Source organism: Triplophysa rosa, linkage group LG5, assembly GCF_024868665.1.
Source record: "Triplophysa rosa linkage group LG5, Trosa_1v2, whole genome shotgun sequence".
Lineage (NCBI taxonomy): Eukaryota > Metazoa > Chordata > Actinopteri > Cypriniformes > Nemacheilidae > Triplophysa > Triplophysa rosa.
This window is the reverse complement of record NC_079894.1, coordinates 26,993,558-27,014,965: the sequence shown is the minus strand read 5'-3', so window position 1 is coordinate 27,014,965 and position 21,408 is coordinate 26,993,558. Positions and strand designations below refer to the sequence as shown.

General features: G+C 38.4%; 1 protein-coding gene across 2 annotated transcripts in view; it reads right to left on the bottom strand.

The window, feature by feature from the left end:
* Window positions 1–21,408, bottom strand: part of LOC130554797 (CUGBP Elav-like family member 5) — a 153,229-nt gene that overhangs the window by 6,547 nt on the left and 125,274 nt on the right. The window contains exons 7-12 of one of the 2 annotated variants that reach the window (XM_057334667.1): window positions 13,333–13,477; window positions 12,368–12,439; window positions 5,437–5,646; window positions 4,197–4,289; window positions 3,416–3,559; window positions 855–1,025 (exon numbers count right to left, since the gene is read on the bottom strand). In XM_057334667.1, the coding sequence (XP_057190650.1) occupies window positions 898–1,025; window positions 3,416–3,559; window positions 4,197–4,289; window positions 5,437–5,646; window positions 12,368–12,439; window positions 13,333–13,477 (792 nt within the window). In that variant the 3' untranslated portion in view covers window positions 855–897. The remainder of the gene's footprint in view (window positions 1–854; window positions 1,026–3,415; window positions 3,560–4,196; window positions 4,290–5,436; window positions 5,647–12,367; window positions 12,440–13,332; window positions 13,478–21,408) is intronic. The other variant, XM_057334668.1, reaches the window with a different exon arrangement.

Sequence of the window (21,408 nt, the reverse complement as noted above, 5' to 3'; positions counted from 1 at the left end):
GTCAATTCCACTATTGTATACATTACACATTATTTAGTTCAATTACATCAGAAGTAACTGTAATTAAATTACATAAAAAATAATCTTTTACTTTACTTTTTTAAGGGAAAAGTAATTCAATTACAGTATTTAATTACTTAGTAACTAATTACACCCAACACTGCTTGCAACTATGCAAAGTTGTCAAATGCGCTATAGAAATAAAACTAAATTGAATTATCTAAAGCATTAAAAGGTTTGCAATACAGCAAAGAAGAATTTCACATAATTTAAAGGTCCAGTGTATGAAAATTTGCAGCATCTAGTGGTTAGGTTGCGAATTGCAACCAACGGCTCACTCCAACCCTTCCCCCTCACCTTTTGAAGCACTACGGCAAATGAGAGAGGATTAAGATGTTGTCACGCTGTCGCTTCTTTGCCGAAGGAGATAACATATTTACGGAACGCGCTCTTTTTTGTAGAGCCCTAAACGGAGCAGTTTGTCCGTTTAGGGCTACTGTAGAAACAAGGGAACCGTCAGTGTATGTAGATAGAAATTCTAAGGTAATAAAAACATAACGCTTATGTAAGGTCTATACACCTCTGAAAACATAGTTATGTATATTATATTGCATTTCTGTCAATAGAGCCTCCAAAAAAATACACATTGGACCTTAAGTGAAGTCAAGCATCAAAACAATAAGTATAGCACAAAACATCAAAAATGATTAGGCTTTTGTAACCTTAATCGTTTAAATAGGGAAAATAAGCCCTGATGGGTAAAAAAATGCCATCATTGGCTGATGCCAATACAAATAGTCAATAATATGGAAGCAAAATGGATATGTAATGAAGTATCTCTCAAGATGACGTACCCCTCTGATGTGTGACAGTGTACACGTGTCTCTCTGGTTTCAGTCAGTACGGACGGCTGGCGTCCTTCGGTCGCTTCAGTTGAACTTTTAAGCGTTTCATGCCAATCTGGAATCCGTTCATGGCCTGGATGGCAGTCTGAGCGCTGGAAGGGTTGTCAAAGCTCACAAAGCCTGCGGAGATAAACAAGTGCGAGTCAAAGAATGTTTAAGATGTTATTTTTAAATGTAGTTCAACAAGCTAATGGAGGGTTAACACCAAACGCGAATTAAACGATTTAAAAAGCGAGTAAATTACATACAAAGTCAATGCAAAGATGCGAATAGATGCAAACTCGCGGCAGGCGATGTGAATGACGTAAAAAAGGCAGCGCGATTGCAGCGAACGGGCGTCAATCTTGTCTTCTGCGCAAGCTGAAAATATTTGTCAGCTTGCGTTACTCATGCGAAAATAACAAACTTTTCCCACGAGTAATAAAGAGCGAGGACAAGATTGTTCGCGTTTAAAGACAAAAATCTGAAGTAGGGAAACTACTCAAAACATAGTTAGCTACACAGAGTATTTTTTTACGTATAGTACACATAATGCGATTTAACTGAGGTCACAAATATTACCCATATATGCTGTCTAAATTGTTTGTAACTGGGATAAAGTTAGTTGTAATGGCGGTATGGTTTTACAAAATAAATAATGCTAGCATAAATAGCAAAAATTCTCCGTAAAATAAAATAAAAAATATGCAAGGAAACAGTTTGTGTATCAAACTAAATGTGAGACATTGTGTCCATCAGTCTAGGTTAGTTTGTGATCTGCCATTAGGAACGAAAGAAAGTATGCTTAATGCTTGCAAAGCTGTTTGGCATCCTCGCCTAGCTCTATTTCCACATTTTTCCGCGTTTAGCTCAGTTTGGTAAAGCTCAATTTTAGCAGTGCATATATTGTGGCTTGGATCTCTAGAGCAGTGGTTCTCAAACTGGGGGCCATAGGATTTGTGGCATTTAATGAAATATAGAAATTTATCCTAAATTTTATGCAATCAAACATCAGAAAAATCTGACCACCAACCAAAAGAATTGATGTTCCAGCATTGTAAAATCGAATATGTTTTTGGTTTAATTAAACCAATCTTTATTTGGGGGACCGCGCACCCTACACAAAGGGTGCCTTATAACGAAAACGTTTGAGAACCACTGCTCGGACACAAATACTGATAAAATGCTTTGTACAGCAAGTCACTTTGGATAAAAGCGTCTGCCAAATGCATGAATGCAAATGTTTATTTCCTGCACAAAAATATAAATAAATGTAAAGCAACTCCTGTCAACTATCAGCTGCCAAATACCATAGTACAACCATACAGCACAACAGCATATTGACATCACACTGGCGGCCAGATTTACTTCACATGACTTGAGGAGGCTTGAGGAGAACAGGGGGTTATGAAACCGAGCAGTTAAAAGTCTGAACCAGAAGGTTGTGCACTTTAGCTCAGATTACCGCAGGAGGTCTGCACCTGTAATACGTTTTTACCGCGGTGTTTATGTGTTCATGTTGTGCGCACTACAGTCCCTGAAGTACAGACCACAAAGGTCCAAAGGTGTCAGTCAAAAGTTGCTCATTTTGAATTCACATGGAAGGACCTAGACATGAAATCCTTAAGGAAAGCGTTACCACTGAGACGTCTGAATCAAATTAGACTAATGGCAGAGAGAGAGAGAAGGACGCATACAACGTGTTTTCTGCAAAAGCAATTGTGTTCCAAAGCTGCTTGTGTATGTGCAGAGAATGAATATAAATATGTCAGTGCAGACAGTCAAGGGCTTTGGGGGTGAGTAAGAGGTCCAATAAACCTTCATTAAACCTCAACACGCACACGCTTGAGCCCTGGTACATCCCTGACTGCATCGCATCGCAATTTGGACAGGGTCCAAAATTACAATTTGCCAGACACTAAATGCATAAATCACATATTTAATGCATAAATATGTGATTAGGTGGAGAAATAAAGCGGTTAGTTACCAGTTTATCAAGTGATTTTTTTTAAATAATCATGATACCAAATGCTTTATGGAGAAATAAAGCATGTTAAGCCACAAGAATATAGTAATACCATAGTGACTACAGTGTTATACTACTTTGCTGCTCACATTTAAAGGGACGGTTCACCCCAAAATGAAACTTCTCTTATCATTCTACCAAACCTGTCTGACTTTTTTTCTTCAGCAGAACACAAAAGAAGATATTTTGAAGAATGTCGATAACCAAACAGCATTGAACCCCATCGACTTCCATTATTGAACACAAAACCACTGAGACATTTCTCAAGATATCTTCTTTCGTGTTCCCCCGAACAAAGAGTCATACAAGTTTTGAGAAACATGAGGGTGAATAAATGACGACAGGATTTGTCTTTTCAGGTGAACCATCACTTTAACTTTATGGTTTGAAACAATAATAGTTTCGTTTTTATTGAAGCCGAAAGCTGCAAACAAAATTGTTCATAAAAAGGCTTCTTCATAATCCTCGTGAGCGTGTCTGTGGAGAATAAGAAGGCGTGTCTGACCGAAACACTTGCTCTGATTGGTCGCTCGGTCCATGAACACCTTTGACGAGATGACGGAGCCGAAAGGAAGAAACATCTGCATCAGTTCGTTGTCGCCGAACTCCTGCGGCAGGTGATAGATGAACAGATTACAGCCTTCAGGACCTGAAACACAAACACGTACACATAAACCCAAAATACAAGCCTCCATACAAGCTTTTCAGATGAAAGGATATATCAACCTAAACAAGACTCAGTGTCTACCTGAATGTGTAAAAAATTTAAATAAACATACATAAATAAAGAAAGACAAATAGACATTTACATACATTTTTGTTTTGTTTTAAACATTAAACATCCCGTTATATTCTATATTAAAGTCCCCGTGAACCGTAAATTGCGATCATTTTTACTTCCGTATTTTGACGCATTTCCGAGTTAATGAAATTTTGTATGAAAAAAACAGTAGCAGACGTTTTTCGTCTTTTTCTGCGATTTGATTGGAAGTATAAAAACAGCCGTTGCATTTTGAAATGGAACTGGCAGCAGACTGGCAGTTGAAGGGGAGGAGTTAACAGATGCTCCGCCCAAGCCATCTAACATACATCATTACAGGACGGAAGTGCATTTTCAAATTTTAACTGAAGATTATGAGGACACGATTTTTAAAAAGACAATGACCCACATTGCTAAACTTTTTTACAATAAACACTGCAGTATTTCATGAAAAAAATGGCATTGTCATTTTTTATTTCACTGGGACTTTAAGGGCCTAATTTGGGTTTCAGTTCTGTGAGCTCACCTTCTCGCTGCTGCTGCTGTTGTTGCTGGATGATTTGAGCGGGTTGTGGCAGAGTTTGACCTATAGAGCTCAGTGTCGTGGCAGGATATATGGCTGCAGACACACGGCCCAAAGCATACGGCCATACGCATACAAGAGAGAGTGCAGATGGGAGAAAAATAAGGACAAGATGAAGGTTGACCTTTATATGCTAATGAAATATGACAGGATCACAGTGCAATGAAATCTGAAAGCGCATTCATCATATATCAAACTGATTTAAAATGACAGATCTCCAGGCATCCGTATGATCGCTGTAATATCCAGAAATTCGAATACAACCTGAGGTTTCAATCACGGCAAAGTCACCTCCCAGAAATAACGTTCACCTCGGGACAGACGGAGGAGGACGTTTCACATGTGCGTGTCTCAGGCGAATCTCACCAACACACGTTTCGCCAAAATCAAGATTTTTAGGTCTATTGTGAGTTTTTTGCATTGTGTCAATGATTTTCATGACACATTTACTCCGATTCTTCCCAGAGAATGTTATTGCTCAGAGGTTACTCAGGAGATTTGATGGAGTTCTCATTTGTGTTTCATTTAAGTATCAACGTGGTCTCAGATGTTTCTTCTAAAATTGCTTCAGAGAAATAAATTAATTCAAATAGCTAAGTATGGAGGTGTGAAATGAACGTAGATTGTAGAGGTCAAATAATCTGGATTTTTGTAAATTCGGTGAGAAATGTTTAAATTCATATTGAGATCTTCAACAATAGTGACTTTTGATTGCAGACTTGACAAATCTAAACTCACCCAGCTAGCACACGTACGTCTGCTAAAGATCTGGAAAACATCTGCTGTGTAAAAACGTCTGCTAAACATCGTGGCAGCTGTACATCCAATCTAAATGATAAACATCTTACAGATGTCTATTAGATGTCTATATGACATTTGACAGCAGACGTCTCCGTGAAGTATTGCAGATGTAAATGCCAGATGGAGTGTGCTATCAGGTCAGTTTGAGACATTGTTGAGATCTCTTCTGAAACTCCAATGACAGAGACATTTGTGAGATTTCTGACTCTTTTTCTCAAGAGAAATATATGAAATGCACATGAGACTTAAGCGAAAGTGTCCACTTGCTCTCCATTTCATCTCATTGACATCCGGGAGAAATACTTAAAAAATTAATACAATCTCATTTTTTGTTTCTTCTGAGCTGTAAAAGAGAAATTCGGAGCGATAAAAGCAAATGTACCTGTGTATTGCTGGACGCCGGTGAAAGCCTGCTGGAGCGTATCTGCAGCCGTGGGGCTCTGGGTGGAATACGGAGGCAGGCCGTTGGTGTACACTGCTTCTACCGGGTGACCGTTGGGCTGGTGGGGAATGCCACTGAAGCCGTTCACAATGGGCGTCACGATGCTTGGCACGGCGGAGGACGCCAGGTTAGCTGGCGGAGAGCTCAAACCTACAGAGACGCACAAATGATTGATCTGAGACTGGCGTTGAGGGTTAATGACAAGCCATGAACTTCACAAACCTAAAATCACTTTTAATTACCTGCACGTTAATGATATTCTGCAGTTTCAACTCAATTCTCCACATTGATTTAACATGCTGGAGTTAATTCCATGTCAAAATGTGCTGACAGTGGAAATTGATTCGGCACACTCTGAGTATAAACGTGTTTATGCCTGGAGGGCAAACGCATACACCTTCAAACGAGTAGTTCACTGACTCAAAAAGAAAGAAAAATCCGTCATCATTTATTTACCCTCATCTTACACCTGTATGTGACTCTTTCTTCTGTGGAACACAAACGATGATATTTTGAGAAATGTCTCAGTGGTTTTGTGTTCATACAATGGAAGTCAATGGGGTTCAATGTTATTTGCTTACCAACGTTCTTTAAAGGTATAGTTCACTCAAAAACGAAAATTCTGTCCTCATTTACTCAGCCTCAGGTTGTTCCAAACCTATAAAAATGTCTTTGTTCTGCTGAACCCAAAGGAAGATATTTGAAAGAATGTCAGTAACCAAACAGATCTCATCCACCGTTTACTGTCATAGTAGGGAAAATAAATACTATGGGAGTCAATGGGGTATGAGATCTTTTGTGTTCTGCAGAAGAAAGAAAGTCACACAGGTTTGGAATCAGTGCTGGGTGAAACTAGTTACTAAGTAATTAGTTACTGTAATTTAATTACTTTTCCCTTAAAAAAGTAAAGTAAGAGATTACTCTTATTTCTTCTGTAGTTTAATTACAGTTACTTCAAATGTAATTGAACTACTATTGTGTAATGTATACAATTGTGGAATTGACATTAGAATTCAAAGTCTAACTTCAAAATGCAGTATTAAAGGTCCAGTCAGTAATATCTAGCGGCATCCGCTCACTCCACCGCTCCCCCTCCCTTTCGAAACACTACGACAGGTGACAGAACAGGGCGAATTACATGCAAGGGGACCCGCGGTGTATATAGATAGAAATAGCTCATTCTAAGGTAATAAAAACATAACGCTTTATTGTGTAAGCTCTTTATACACCTTTGAAGACTTTGTATATTATATTGCATTTCTATCAATAGATCATCCCAAAAATGACACACTGGACCTTTAATGTATCTTTCTCACATTTGTAATACTTTAGGTAGTTTTATATTATTTATTTGAATGAATTAAGAGTCGTTTCGTGTCTATCCTTGAATCAATTAACTAATCAAGGTTGATATAGGATATAGAAAGTAATGAGTCATTTGTACAGTAATCTAATTACACTATTGAATATGTACTTAATAACTAGTAATGAATGTCTTTTCAGAGTAACTTACCCAACACTGTTTGGAATGACATGAGGGTGAGTAAATAAAGACAAAATTTTAATTTTTTAGGATGAACTATCCCTTTTAAGGAATTCTTTGGCTAGTACTTGTGCAAGTATACCAATGAGAGATGAATTCGACCCACAGATATTAAGCATACAACTCAACCACAAATTCACATTTCTCACTTCTATTTCTAAACCATTAAACCTGTACAGTAGGCGTTTGCCGTTTGTTTTTACACATAGCGCAAATGCTCTCTACATTAAATTCCCGTGAACCAGAAGTTGCAATCGTTTTATCTTCTGTATTTTAACGCATTTCCGAGTGAAATGGAATTTCTAATGAGAAATAATAGTGGCCGTGGCTTTCCTCTTTCTCAGCCATATGATTGAATGTATAAAAACAGCCGCTGCATTCTGAAATGGAACTGGCAGCAGACTAACAGTTGAAGGGGAGGAGTTAACGGATGCTCCGCCCAAGCCGTCTTACATACTTCATCTAAGATGGATAGTCATTACAGGAAAGAAGTGCATGTTCAGATTTTAACTAAAGATTATAAGGTCACATCAATTTTTAAAAAGAGAATGACCCACATTGATAAACTATTTACAGTAAACGCTGCAATATTTCATGAAAAAATAGTCAGTCATTTTTTATTTCACTGGGACTTTAAAAATAACCTTGAATATTCCTTCAGCCATATGCATGAACGGTCTTCTGCGCTTCGCTCTGAATGCAACTGACGTTTCTAACCACGTAAATATTTACACAAGAGTGTCATACAGCAGATGTGTGCGGTGTGACGCAGAAGCTGTTGTTAATATTGGACAGATCAACACATTTCAGTTTTTCTGTCAGTCAAAAAACAGGTGGTTAGCGGTCAACTAGCCCTGAAAGACACGCAATATGTGATCAAACACAAATCAACACATGGTTCACGTTGTAAAGCAATGCATTAGCAGGTCATAGGTTCGATTCGCAGGGAACACACATAATGATACAATGTATTTCAAGTGCCAAAATCATAAATGTAAATGTAACACTCACACAACGTACAATAAATAAATCTATGCCGTAGGGCTGAAACGATTCCTCGAGTAACTTGAGTAATTTGAATACAAAAAATCATCGAGGCAATTTTTGTTGCCTCGAAGCCTCGTTTAATCCATTTAACTACAGTACACACGGAGCACTGCGTTTCCCCACGGACCGTTATTACTAACAGGGCTCTCAAGTCTCACGCATTCAATGTGAGACACACGCATTTTAGTCTGTTCACACGCTCACACGTATTTCTCATGCTGATAAATAAGTGAAAGCTTATTGAAATGGTGAACTGCTATTTTACTTAGTTTTAGTCTATTTTGCGAGTTAAATTTGTTTTCCGGCTGCATTGAGTCAATCAAACTAGATGCGGACTAGTGGATGCCGAATCCTGTTATTTACACATGTCATCTGCTGTTCTGTGTGTCTGAGTGAATGAACTGCACAGTTTAACGTGCTACACGCGAAATGCTCATACATTTCTCTGCATCTGCGCTTTATGAGGACATGAACACATGAACTTCATCTCCAGAGTTGCTCTGAGATTTTATTTCAGAACATTTTACTGAGTGAAGCTAACACTAAAAAATAAGCGTCTTCCGACGACCTGCCAAAATAAAAGTCCAGTTAACTCGGCATTTTTATGTGGACAAATATATTACTATTTAATAGTAAAAAAAGAAACTAAAACTAATTTAGATAAACTAAATGCATCATGCATAAGCTGAAGTTAGTTGTTTACCTTTGAAATTATTCTTTCTATTTTTATTCATGTTTCTTATTTATATATTTGTATTATATTGCATTTTGAATGTAATATGGCAATGGAATGTACTAAATGGGTTTAGTTTTCACAGATATGAATGTATGCAATTTCAGCAATAAATATGTTAATTTTTCTAAAAAGGAAACAAATTAGTTGTTCATTTTAAGAGACCTGTCTTATTTTCTCTTGTATATTTAGTACTGCTCTTTAATAAAGAAAAAGTACTTATTATCCGAATACCCGATTAATCGATGGAAAAATCAGTAGGATACTCGATTACTAAAATAATCGATAGCTGCAGCCCTACTATGCCGTACCTCTTTTATATTTCTTTACATACTATATGTGAAGCGGGATGCACACAAACAGATGAAACTGCTGAAGAAATTCCAAAGAAATCAAAGGCATAAAAGTGCGACTGACATACACCTCTCATTCGTTTGTCGTTGCATAGTGCACACTGTGTGTTGTAGACTTCTCAGGGCTGTGGCGAACGATTTTATTACGGTCACATCACACGTGTGGAGTAGAAATAGCTCAATCACACAGATTATATATTTCCACACTCCCAAATCTGGAAAATACATCTAAAACCAGTTTAAGGTGGTAGTGGGTTGAACTTAAAACAGTTTGAGAGACCCAGGCCTTGCTTAAACCACCCAACTGCCATGTTCTTCTCTAAACCTGCCTTCTCGTTACGCTGGATTTAGCCGGATTTTCCTGCAGGACCGTGAAAGCAAAGTGAGAAAAGACAAGTGCATATACAGTAGAAGGAGTGTAGAGGGAATAAAAGTGTGACGGTGAGTCAGATGTGTTAATAACATACGAGATCCAGCTCTCATGGTTCAAACACCTCACAGCGGTTTAATGTGAATTCATATGCTAAAAAAATAACTGCTGAAGGGGAGAATTATACAAATCCATGGACTTTACCACAAGCCCATGCAAACTATGCTAATGTAATGTTTAGAGGTTTACTTTAGGTTATAAAACAAGAGTTTGATGCAGGGCACATTATACTAGTTGTGAACTAAATACTATGTTTCAGAACTAAATACCATTGAACAAAGACTACTTATTGAAAATAAGCTAAGGGCCAGAAACCTACATGCTGATAAAATGTACTGTATATCTTGAACGTAAGTTGTGTTTGAAAGTGTCTGCCAAATGCCAAATAAATATTAAACATGTTAACATTCCATGTTTACTCAGTGCCTTAATATAATATGAACAATTTACAAAAAAACGAATGATTCAGAAACTGATCCTAAAATCTTACAAACTGGCCAAATTACATTTTGTGTTATTTAAACATCAATATGAACCTTTCTTTGCAGATCTGCAATCGTTTCATCTTTTGGTTATTTTGGCCAGTTTGTCCCATTTCATTTTTGTGCAAATAAAAACAATATCTTCAATTTGGAATCTGGGGGGAATGTTGTCACCAGGTCACAGAATAATTCACAGAAAAATGATTTTACTTAAACATGTTCATAGAAAAAATTCTGGAGTGGTCACACGCACGCACGCACGCACACATACACACAGATACTGTATATACAGCCGCGGAAAAAAAATTAAGAGACCATTTAATTATTTTTGTTTTCTGAATTTATTGTTTATATGTACAGTATGTGTTTATGTAAAATGATAATTTTTGTTTTGTTTTGTAACAATATTTATAGAATAACAGTTTTCATGTGTCTTGTCATGCTGTCAGTCTTTCTCTCACATTGCTGTTGGATGACTTTATGTCACTCCTGAGGTTTGATTTGTTGAAATTCAACAGACACTGGACTGGAATGACCACAATACATCTAGAAATGATGATTCAATGAAAATTGGGAATGCATGGAAGTGCTCTCGTGACCATAGACTGAGAATATATCCATTAAAGACGTTATTATTTTGCTTTGTTTTTCGCACATAAAGTATTGTCGTCGCTTCCAAAAAATTCAATTGAGCCACTATGAGCAGATGGACCAATTTAACGATGTCTTTAGTACTTTTCCGTAACCATGATGTCTATGAGGAGACCTGGAAATCTCTCGGAGGTCAGGGAGACGCCGGGAGGTCTTAAGACATGCTGAACGTCATGTGGACGAGTAAAAAGAGAACACAAGTTTGATTCTGAGATGAACTTTTCCTTAAATGAGAAATGTTTGAGTTCATATCGAGATCTTCAATAATATTGACTTTTGATTGCAGGCTTGACAAATCGGAGCTCACTTTGACACATTGTTGACATCTCTTCCGAAACTCTAATGACAGACCCATCTGTGAGATTTCGTAAATATTCGCGATACAAAAGAGATCTCATCCGTGATTTTTAGCTAATGAGAACACAACCCGCATCCAAGGTTTTACTATCCAAGGCTGGAGTCTTTTTCTGATCAGTAGTCGTGTTTAGCAGAAGATGTGACCTTGAGCACATTGGCATCAAAAAGAGCATCAAAGAGCGCTGGTCTTAGATCAGCTTCCTGCTGGTCACATTATGAGTTTCATTAAGATATGAAAGACAAACTCTGATCCCAGAACAGAATAAAGGTCACCCTCTCCGCAGATGAAAGCGTGGGCACAGAGACGTTCGACCGGGAGATGATTATGGCTGTCAATCAAACGTCTGGCGTTTCAGACAACTACATGACACTCAAGCCGAACACGAAGCTAGGGCTAAAATCCGTCTGCTCTTTTGGGTTACGTCTTACATGCTTTACTTTTAAAACACCCCATAACATCAAATCGTGACTTTTGTATCAACAAGAGCAACTTAGATCTCATTGCAATAGCAACACAAACGTCATGGGTTTGATCCCAGCGAACACACATACTGATAAAAACAGATTGAGTCACACATCATGGTCAACAGATGGATTTTTAAATGCTTCTCCCATCTTCTTTCCACGTTGGACCCAGTGGACTATCCTGTATCCTCGCTATTAAGCGCTAGTAAGAAGAGCGAGACCCAGCAGCTGTGTTGTATGTGAGAAACGCCAGCGGTCACCATTTAAAATGCATCAGTGAGATGCCTTACGTCCAGCTCATCGATTCTCAATAGGAATCTCTGCAGCATTCCAGTCCGTGCCATTGATCAGTTGAGTTGAGAGTGAAAGCAGATATTCAGGGTTTGATGTGGTTTGATGCACAACAGGGTGGACGTCAGGAATACTTACTGCCAATAAAACCACCTAATGCAGTATACTATCCACTACTACACAAAGCATGGACTGGACTCTGTACCGCGCACTCGCCTCCGAGTGTCTGACTTTTCAACCCTGTGCTTGAAGTCCGGTCCACTCTGTGACTTATTTGAGCCAAGCACCACCCACTTTTACTGGAAGTGTCTGTCTGACTAACAAAACCTACAGTGGCGATTGAATGCGGAATTCGCAACACAATAAACCAGCAAAACTGTGGTATTGATTGTGTGAAGAATCCAACATGAATTGCTGTGAATTCAAAAGTATCTGTTACGAGACAATGACAGAACAAAGCTTATTTAACACGCACACAAAAGCACATATTCTATATAGCGAGAACAGAATAACAAATACCCATAATGCAACAGCCAGTCGGAACCATGTCAATGTCGCCGCCATACTGGACAGGGCAAGTAAACGGGAAAGCTGTTTTTTTTTGATAAAAACAAAGCAAAATAACGTTTACATTTCTCAACTGATTTCAACTTTTGACAAGCATGAGTTTTCAACATTACTTCACTGACGAGGAAACATTTTTGTACTCCACATATCATAAACCATATAGCTTACAAATTCGGCATGAGATGGACTTACGATAGTTTGCCCAAAAATGAAAATTCGGTCATCATTTGTCATGTCAAATCTGTATGACTTTCTTTCTTCGGCAGAACACAAAAGAAGATATTTTGAAGAACGCTGGAAACAAACAACATCGGGTCCCTTTGACTTCCACTGCATAGACACAAAACCACAGGCATTTCTTCAAATATCTTCTTTTGCGTTCCACAGAAGAACGTCACATACAGGTTTTAAATGACATGAGGGTGAATGAATGACGACAAAATGTTGTTTATTTCAGGCAAACTACCCCTTTAATATAACACTGTTCATGTAAACTCAATTACTGTCCTGTATTTGCAGCTGTCCGCTATTAAAGCACTCTCACTATTCTTTGACTCTGACTGGTCTGTTTCTAAATGTAATTATGTCTTCACGTGGCATCCAGTGATGAATGGTGACCTGGGCATTTAGGTGCTCCCTTTCGTCCCATTTCAAAACCTCACGAGCATCTTCAGCACTAATGAAGAGCTGCTCTGAGATCAGCACTCGCAACATGTCAGAGGAGTCAATCTGCTCAGCGTATAAATACACCACAACATGTGAGAAAAATGTTTGAATACTACTTTTAAATTCATTCTCTTTTGTAATCTAGTAATCTCTCGCCTGCACCCTCAACAAAATCATCTTTATTTTTGGTAAACACACGCAAAAAACGCCGTTTCAGGCTGTTAAAGTGTATAAACATGTATCAAACTTACCTGAAACAGGTGTCATGGGAGTTGGTGGCAAGCCGTTCATGTTTAGCGCCCCCATCTGGTGAATCTGAGTGGCAGGAAATGCAACGCTGGGCGCTAAATATCCACCGTGAGAGGCGGCCATTATCGCAGCCTGCTGCTGCATCAACTGCATCAACAGAGAGAGAGAATAAAAAAATGACATATGCAATTTTGAAAGAACCACAGTATTGTTCTTTTTTAAGTGTAGTGTCTTTAGTAACATAGTCGTAGCCAAAAGTTATGTCTAAATTTGGAAAGTTGAACATTTTATTCATTTTGCATAGTTGTACTTGGAGTGGCAACTTAAAGTGATAGTTGACACGTCTTCACTACAAAATTTCAAGATTTAATTAGATTATTAATGATAATATTAAATCTATAATTTACCTTATTAGTAAGTTTATTTATTTTTATTTAGCCTTGTTGTGCAAGCTCTGTCGAGCTTGTGCAGAGGCAGCAGCTTTTGCCAGAGGGGAACTGGAATCCCCTGGTTGGGCCTGGGTTATCCTCAGGTTTTTTTTCTCGATTAGTTTTGGGTTCCTCGCCACCATTTGCATACTGTTCTTTTGCACTATTTGCCTGGCTGGGGGGGCTGCTTTAGAATTTTAAAGTTTTACTTAATTAATATTGCATATAGGAATTTATAGTCTGTTTAATATTTGACCTGTGCTTCTCTCTCCTTTATCTTAAATGTGTGCTTTTACTCTGCGTGTGTGTCTGTGTGTGTGCTTGCGTGTCTGTGTGTGTCTGCGCGTCCGTGTGTGTGTGTTAGTACGTGTGCATATTGTGTGTGTGGAGTGTTTTGTATGTGGGTATGTCTGTCTTCAGTGTTTTCACCTTTTTCTTGTTTTTACAGGTATAACTTTAATTGTTTTGCTTATAGTCAATATGTCTCATGTACAGCTGCTTTGTAACAATGAAAATTGTAAAAAGCGCTATATAAATAAAGCAGGGTTTTTCCTGCATAGAGAAATTGGAGGCGGCCGCCTCCGTCAAATGTGGTGCCGCCTCAGGCTCTTGCCAAAATTATGTAGCGAGTCTTCACATGAAATGCTGCGTGCATGTCAAGACTGTCATTTGTAACTGCAGTTGCGACATTACGTCACAGTGGAGGCGCTGTTTCGTTATCAGCACACTGAGGCGCTAAAAAGAGTTGCAGAACAAGAGCCAGCCTGTGTTTCACGGCTGTTTGTTTTGCATCCAAGTATGTTTAATTTCTTGAAATGTATTATATTAACATGACGCACATCATTGTAATTTCTTTATCTGTGCAGTTGGATCGTTGAATCAGCGTATACTGTACACAGTGAGTTCGCCAGTATGAACGCACATTGCGTTCAAAACGACTCGCACACGAATGACTCATTTGAACAGATTCATTTAAATTATTGAACTTTTCAGTCACTAGCGAATATAAGAGATCCTTGAATCATTTAAAGTGAACCACAGAGAATGAAAGATGTGAATGAGCTTTGCTCATTTAGAAAGACTGGTTAATTCCGTTGGCTATTGTGGGCTGAAAATGATAAAAAAGTTTTATTTGATAAAAAAAAATTCTGTTTGGTTGAATAAAAGTAATGTTTTATATAACTTAATAATTGTCATCTTTATCTCATTTTATTAGAACTTTTAATATGTCAAACTCAAAGTCACTTTGGTTAAGCCACTTAAAGGTACGGTAGGCCTACGTGTGTGTACAAGATCAGGATAGCACCACTAGAGCTGAAGATCTTTGCCCGAACCCGACGGACCCGACGTGACCCGACGGGTTCGGGCTTAATTTCTATCATTTTACACGGGCTCGGGCTTGGGCGGTAAATGAGCGGTCATGTGATGCGTTCCGATTAGCGCGACAAAGATGCAAAAATGGATGCTGAGGGTTGCAACACATTCTCACTCACGACTCGTCACATATTTATGCTCGGTCAGCGCCCTTCGGCGTCACTTTTGAACGCGCAGGGTACCCCTTTGACGTCGTTTTTCGACGTGAAGGGCACGCGAATTTCACGTCATTATGAAAATGTATATTAGATATAATTTGCAATGATGATGTTTCGGGGTTTAATTTAAGTTTAATGGCCAGGATAATTGCATTTACATGACACTATTCAGACAGTTTGAGCAAGTAATGTTTATTGAATGTTTAAAACAGTTTATTTATCGTACTATAAAACACATAAAACAAGCAGTCACAATGTCGTTCAAAAATACAGATATTCCAAGGGTACCAATGCGAAATGATCGATTTGTATGAGGAACAGATGCGAAAGCGATCACCGTCTGCCGTAAATCTCAAATCCAGTGAAGAACGACGTTCAAAATTTGCCGCCAGAGGAAGTTACGTCAGCTTCGATGCCATTGGCTTTCCCGTGTCTCGTGTCCGATCGCGTCATTTCGTTGGCTTTGAACGTGAAACGGTATTGGCTCCCGCAACCGACTGCATCTAGCTGTTCCGGTTTATCTTTTGAATGGGAGCCTCAGCCGAGTTCATGTATTCACGGACACGCACGGCATCTCCATTGTAATGTTATCATAAGGCTTTGGTGCAAAAAGGTATGCGAAACGAGTTGTTTGTTTTATTTTGTAATGCTTTTGGTCAGTTTGTGTAATAAGTACATGTGACTGTACTTTTATTCGCGTGTTGTGTTTTATTTGGCTGAGAAGTGGTTAGGGTTAGGTTTAGGGTGAGGTTGAGGTTAGGTGCTACAAAATATTAAAACCATAAATAATTATGAAATGCTAAGAATTGCACACATCTCGGTCTGGAGCATTTAGAAAACAGCAACGCAGTTCCCTGTTCGTCGAAAAACAACGCCAAAGGAGTACTCTGCGCGTTCATATGTGACGCCGTGGGGTGCTGACCGAGCGTAAATATGTGACGAGTCGGGAGTGAGAATGGGTTGGCTGAGGAGGTGAAATGGAGGCTTGCCTCTGGCGATTACGTTTTGGTTGCACCAGCAACTAAAGCAAAGTCTGAGGTGTGGAAAAGTTTTGACCATGTGCATAATGAGAATAATGAGCCAGTGGGATATGTGAGATGTTACAATGTTACAGAGGACTTATTTATTTCTTTGTTCCAACATCCAAGTGGCCTATAGCCTACGTTAGTCATTAATAAATTATGTTAAAACATGTATAAATGACTCATTCTTGACAAAAAGCTGTGTGCGTGCGCACATTTGAATAGCCTAATGTCGGGCTGTAAACGGGTTCGGGCTTTTAAAAAGCTGTCAATCAAAATGTACTTGTCGGGCTCGGGCCGAATTCTGTCGGGCTCGGGCACTGTCGGGCCTAACTTTTAAGGCCCGATTACAGCTCTAAGCACCACCTCCGCCTCATTTTGAGCCAGGAAAAACCCTGAATAAAGTTGAGTTGAGTTGAGTTCACCCAAAATTTCAAACCGTTATGACTTTCTTTCTTTCTCAGAACACAAAGGAAGATATTTTGAAGAAAGTTGGTAACCGAACAACACTGGACCCCATTCACTTCTATTGTATGAACACAAAACCAACGCAAGTGAATGGGGTCCAGTCAACAACATTTTTCAAAATATCTTCTTTTGTGTTCTGCAGACGTAAGAAAGTCATACAGGTTTGAAATGACAAGAGGGTGAGTCAGAGATGAGAAAATTTTTATTTTTGGGTTTAAGATCAGTTTTGAGACGGCAAAAATGACACACAACTCACAAGCGAGGAGAATGACTACAACATATTACTACACGAAAGGATAAACGTTACATTAATAACTAATAAAACTGTAGTCAATGCTTTATTTTCTGCAAGCTTTTGGTTTTATGCATTGTTTTGTCCATTTTGTGCCATACACCCCATACTGTATACCCCTGTGCAATCCCACAAAGTATAGTATATTAATATGGCAAATTTATTGTTCCATTATGGGACAGGTGAGTTAAGTAAGATGATGATGTGCAGAACTGGTATAAATAAGCATTCTTAAGGAATAACTGTAGGTACAGTAAACACACACACACACACACACACACACACACGCACGCACACACACGCACACCAGCTAACCACATTTTGACACAGACAGAGTGTGTAATCTATACAGTGGCAATATAGACCACGCTAATCTATAAAATAAACCATTAGCATGCATTCTTAATGAGAGAGCTTTCTTTAGACCATGATGCCAAAGCTTGAACTTGATCAATACTATACAGTAATGTTTTATAAAACACTGAACACCTCAAGAACAAAATACCTTGATCTTTTGTAATACATACAGTATAATTATGAAACATCTGGTAATGCGGTACCAAGATACAGTCAGATATTACAATCAGATGCCATTACTATGGTTTATCTATGCATTTCTGTCATATTTTGCTCTCTTTTCAAGACAAAATCTAATACTATCACTGTGCCACGGATGGTACAATCATAGTCATCAAAGCGTACATTTCTGCAGAAGCCAATAAAACGTCCAATTTAAAAATCAATTGGTCGCGATTGTCTGCAAATCTGACCAAATTCTCATAGCAAATAAACGGCCGGACACACAAAGACAAGGGAAAAAATGAACTCATTTAAAGGGAGCGATGCATTTGTGTGCACAGTATTTTTAAATGCGTGTGTGTGTTTGTTTATGCATCTGTGATTTTATTGAATGCTAATGCCTGCTGATCTCCCAAGGTGCTCAACGCAATAAGCGCTCCATCATGGGCCAATTACTTGCATATAGAGTCACACGACTGGAACTCTCTTGGACGGCCTTGAGTCGCTCACATGCTGAAAGGGAGGACAGTAGGCGTGTGTCCTGACACGTGTTAAGGGTGGAAAACTGATGTGAGTGTTTGGTGCCCAAATAACGGTTACCAATAATGTTCAATAAAACTGCTATGACTGAGACTATCACTGGGCATCTTTTCAAAGATGGTATTATTTAAGTAAAAGTTTAGTAATGTAACATTCACCGATGACAGACGAATCCACGAGGAACAGGAGGTGAGTGAAAAAGGTTTAATAAACAAAAGGTGATAACAGGAACAAAACTGGGTAATCAAAAACATCCACGGGAACAAAGAGGGTAATCCAATTAACATCCACGGAACAAACAGGGTAACACACCGAGCAAAATCTTCCACGGAACAGGGTAACATATTACATTAATACTGGACAAAGAACACTGAAACAGGCAGGGTATAAATAATGTCCGGATAACCAGGATGACGGGGTGCAGGTGTGAAAGTCATTGGTCTATGATGAGAAACGGGTGCAGGCAAAAACAAGGAGGGACAGGTGAGGGAGCGTGGCAAAAGAACATCCTTGGGGCAAAAACGGGGTAAACAGGACTAGGGACCGACGGGAGTGTCACAAGTAACCACAGATTGATTTTCTTCTTGCATAACCATAGTTTTACTTCAAATACAGAACCAGGGAACTATGGTTGCTGTAGTAAAACTCGGGTAAAATTGTGGTTACCCCGGCTTTAACAATTGTAGCCATGTTATATTTGTAGTCAAATCAAAGTGAAACATTGTAGTGAAATGTTACATCTACAGATGAAATGAAAAGGCTAGGGAGCAAAAATCAACACCAACAAATTGCAGGTAAATACAGGATCCACCTTGAAATGAAATCATTTCTGTATAAAAAAACCACATACAAGTAGGAGTGTAACGATACTTCGTATTACGATATTTCGCGATGAAAAAATGTTACGATGCGCATCGTAGAGAGATGGGGATATTTTACGATATGTTTAATTGTATTCGTTCAGCGGTCAAGACGCTACCTACTCTGCGCCAGCGCATCACGTGTGCTTATCTCACATATGCGGTAGAGAGAGAAGCACGTTTACAAAGTGGTTTACAAAGCGTCATATTTTCCTTCACAATCGCCGTTAAAACACAGCAAACTTGAACCGTGACTGCTAGCGAGTCACCCCGCAACTCATTTTAAAGGCAGCACAAACGTTTTTAAATGCTAATGTTCATTTATCCGCTAACATGAGCTGCTGCATAACGTGATATGCAACATAAAGTAAGCCAAAAGAAACCAGCGCTGTTCCGATCAGAGAAGCGATGAAGTGAGTCGTACTGTATATTAAAAGATCGAATGACATGCTAAAAAACAAGTATGCGATTTGAATGATTGAAGAAATGTCATGCAGTTTATGTAATATGTCTTTTTGAAAGATATTTCTCATTCATTTCTGTTTCAAGCAAAGACAGCGCAGCTTCAAAGAGACACGAGCCAATAGCGCTTGAGCGTGAGCTCTGTCAGAGCGTTTCATTGGTTGAATGTACTGAATGAACACGCCCTTCACTGAACGAGTCAAAATGAAACTGAATGAATTGCTACATGTCGTTCATGGTCTAATATTCTCTGTGTTACAACAACGCATATCCAGTAGTTACTCAACTTTTCTGAAAAATAAAGGTAATGACCTGGTTTAATTTAATTCCAAGGTAAAGTAAATTATGTCGAAACGGTTAAATCTTTGTATGGAACATTTAATTACGCCATTTAAATTAGTTAAACCAGATAGATTTTAGTAGACTAAATATAATGTAGATTTCGTCGACTAAAAATAGACTAAAACTATGATAAATTGGGATGACTAAAACTACACTGCATTTTAGTCAAAAGACTATGACTAAAACTAAATCAAAATTTGCTGTCAAAATTGGCACTGATCTTAATTCTAATTTCAGTTAAGCCATAAAATGTTAAAAATCTTTATTAAGTTGTATGTGCAACAAAATAAGTTACTGAAATTGTTAATATTTTGAAAATAAATGTTATTTGAATTTCAGTTTCATTTTTGAATTTTGTTCAAATTATCGAGATGTGTATCGTATCGTGAGCCCAGCATCGAGATATGTGCCGAATCGTGAGCTGAGTGTATCGTTACACCCCTACATACAAGGCAAACTGTGAACATCATTTGAGTCTCCTTAACCATTTGAAGAAACACACTACTAAAACAGACTTTGTCTTGTTTTCCAGTATAAATATCTAGATCAAGATTCTGAAATTTTCTGGAAAATGAATGGCTTCAAATTAATTGAGTTTATGCCTAAAATAAGAAAAGTCAACGGGGTAAGAAAAATGAACTTAATTCAAAGGGAAAACAAGACTATTACCCCATTTGCAGATTATTAAATTGTTTTAAGCAGAATATGCAGCCTTTATAAGTTATTATCCATTTATACACTTAAAAATAAAGGCGCTTAAAAGGTTCTTCACAGCGATGCCACAGAAGAACCATTTTTGGTTCCACAAAGAACCATTCAGTCAAACATTATTTAAAGAACCATCTCTTTCTTATCTTTTTATAATCTGAAGACCTTTTTTTTCGCCACAAAGAACCTTTTGAAAAACCTTTGACTGATGGTTCTTTGTGGAACAAAAAATGGTTCTTCTATGGCATCGCTGTGAAGAACCTTTTAAGCACCTTTATTTTTAAGAGTGTACATGATATGAGATTTCATTCGAATCACTCGGGTGGCACAGTGGCTCGGTGGTTAGCGCCAGAGCCGTTGAAAAACAGAGTTGCGACACTCGCAGAGACGTCCGTTGGAAGAATGGAATGCGGAAGTAACTTGTGTCATGGAGGGCTCTATAGTTCCAAACATTGCATTGAAGCCCATTCATTTCACTGTTTCCCAAACACATTCGTCTGTTTTTTTTTAAACCTAAATAAAATGGCTTTCTGTATGTGTGGTTGAATGATTTTCTATAAAGACTGCTCATTAAATAAAATGTTATATACACATTATGCATTCTTCCTAGTCAAATGAAACCTGATGAAAACTGATTAATACGGTTTCTCTAACACTCCTCAGACAAAATGTTATTATAAATCTAATCAAAATAAGAACCAGTGCTGGTATTTAGTGAAATGTGTTGCAAATACAGCTGCTTCCACTGTCTCTCCAGCTTAAACCCATTCAAACAGACTGACAGTTTGGAACTATTGAGAGCTCCATGAACCACGTGACGGCGAGATCAAAGGGTGTAGCAACTCTGCTTTTCAAAAATTCCACCAAACAAAGTGTGCCGGGACCAAATCATAATGAACATGACA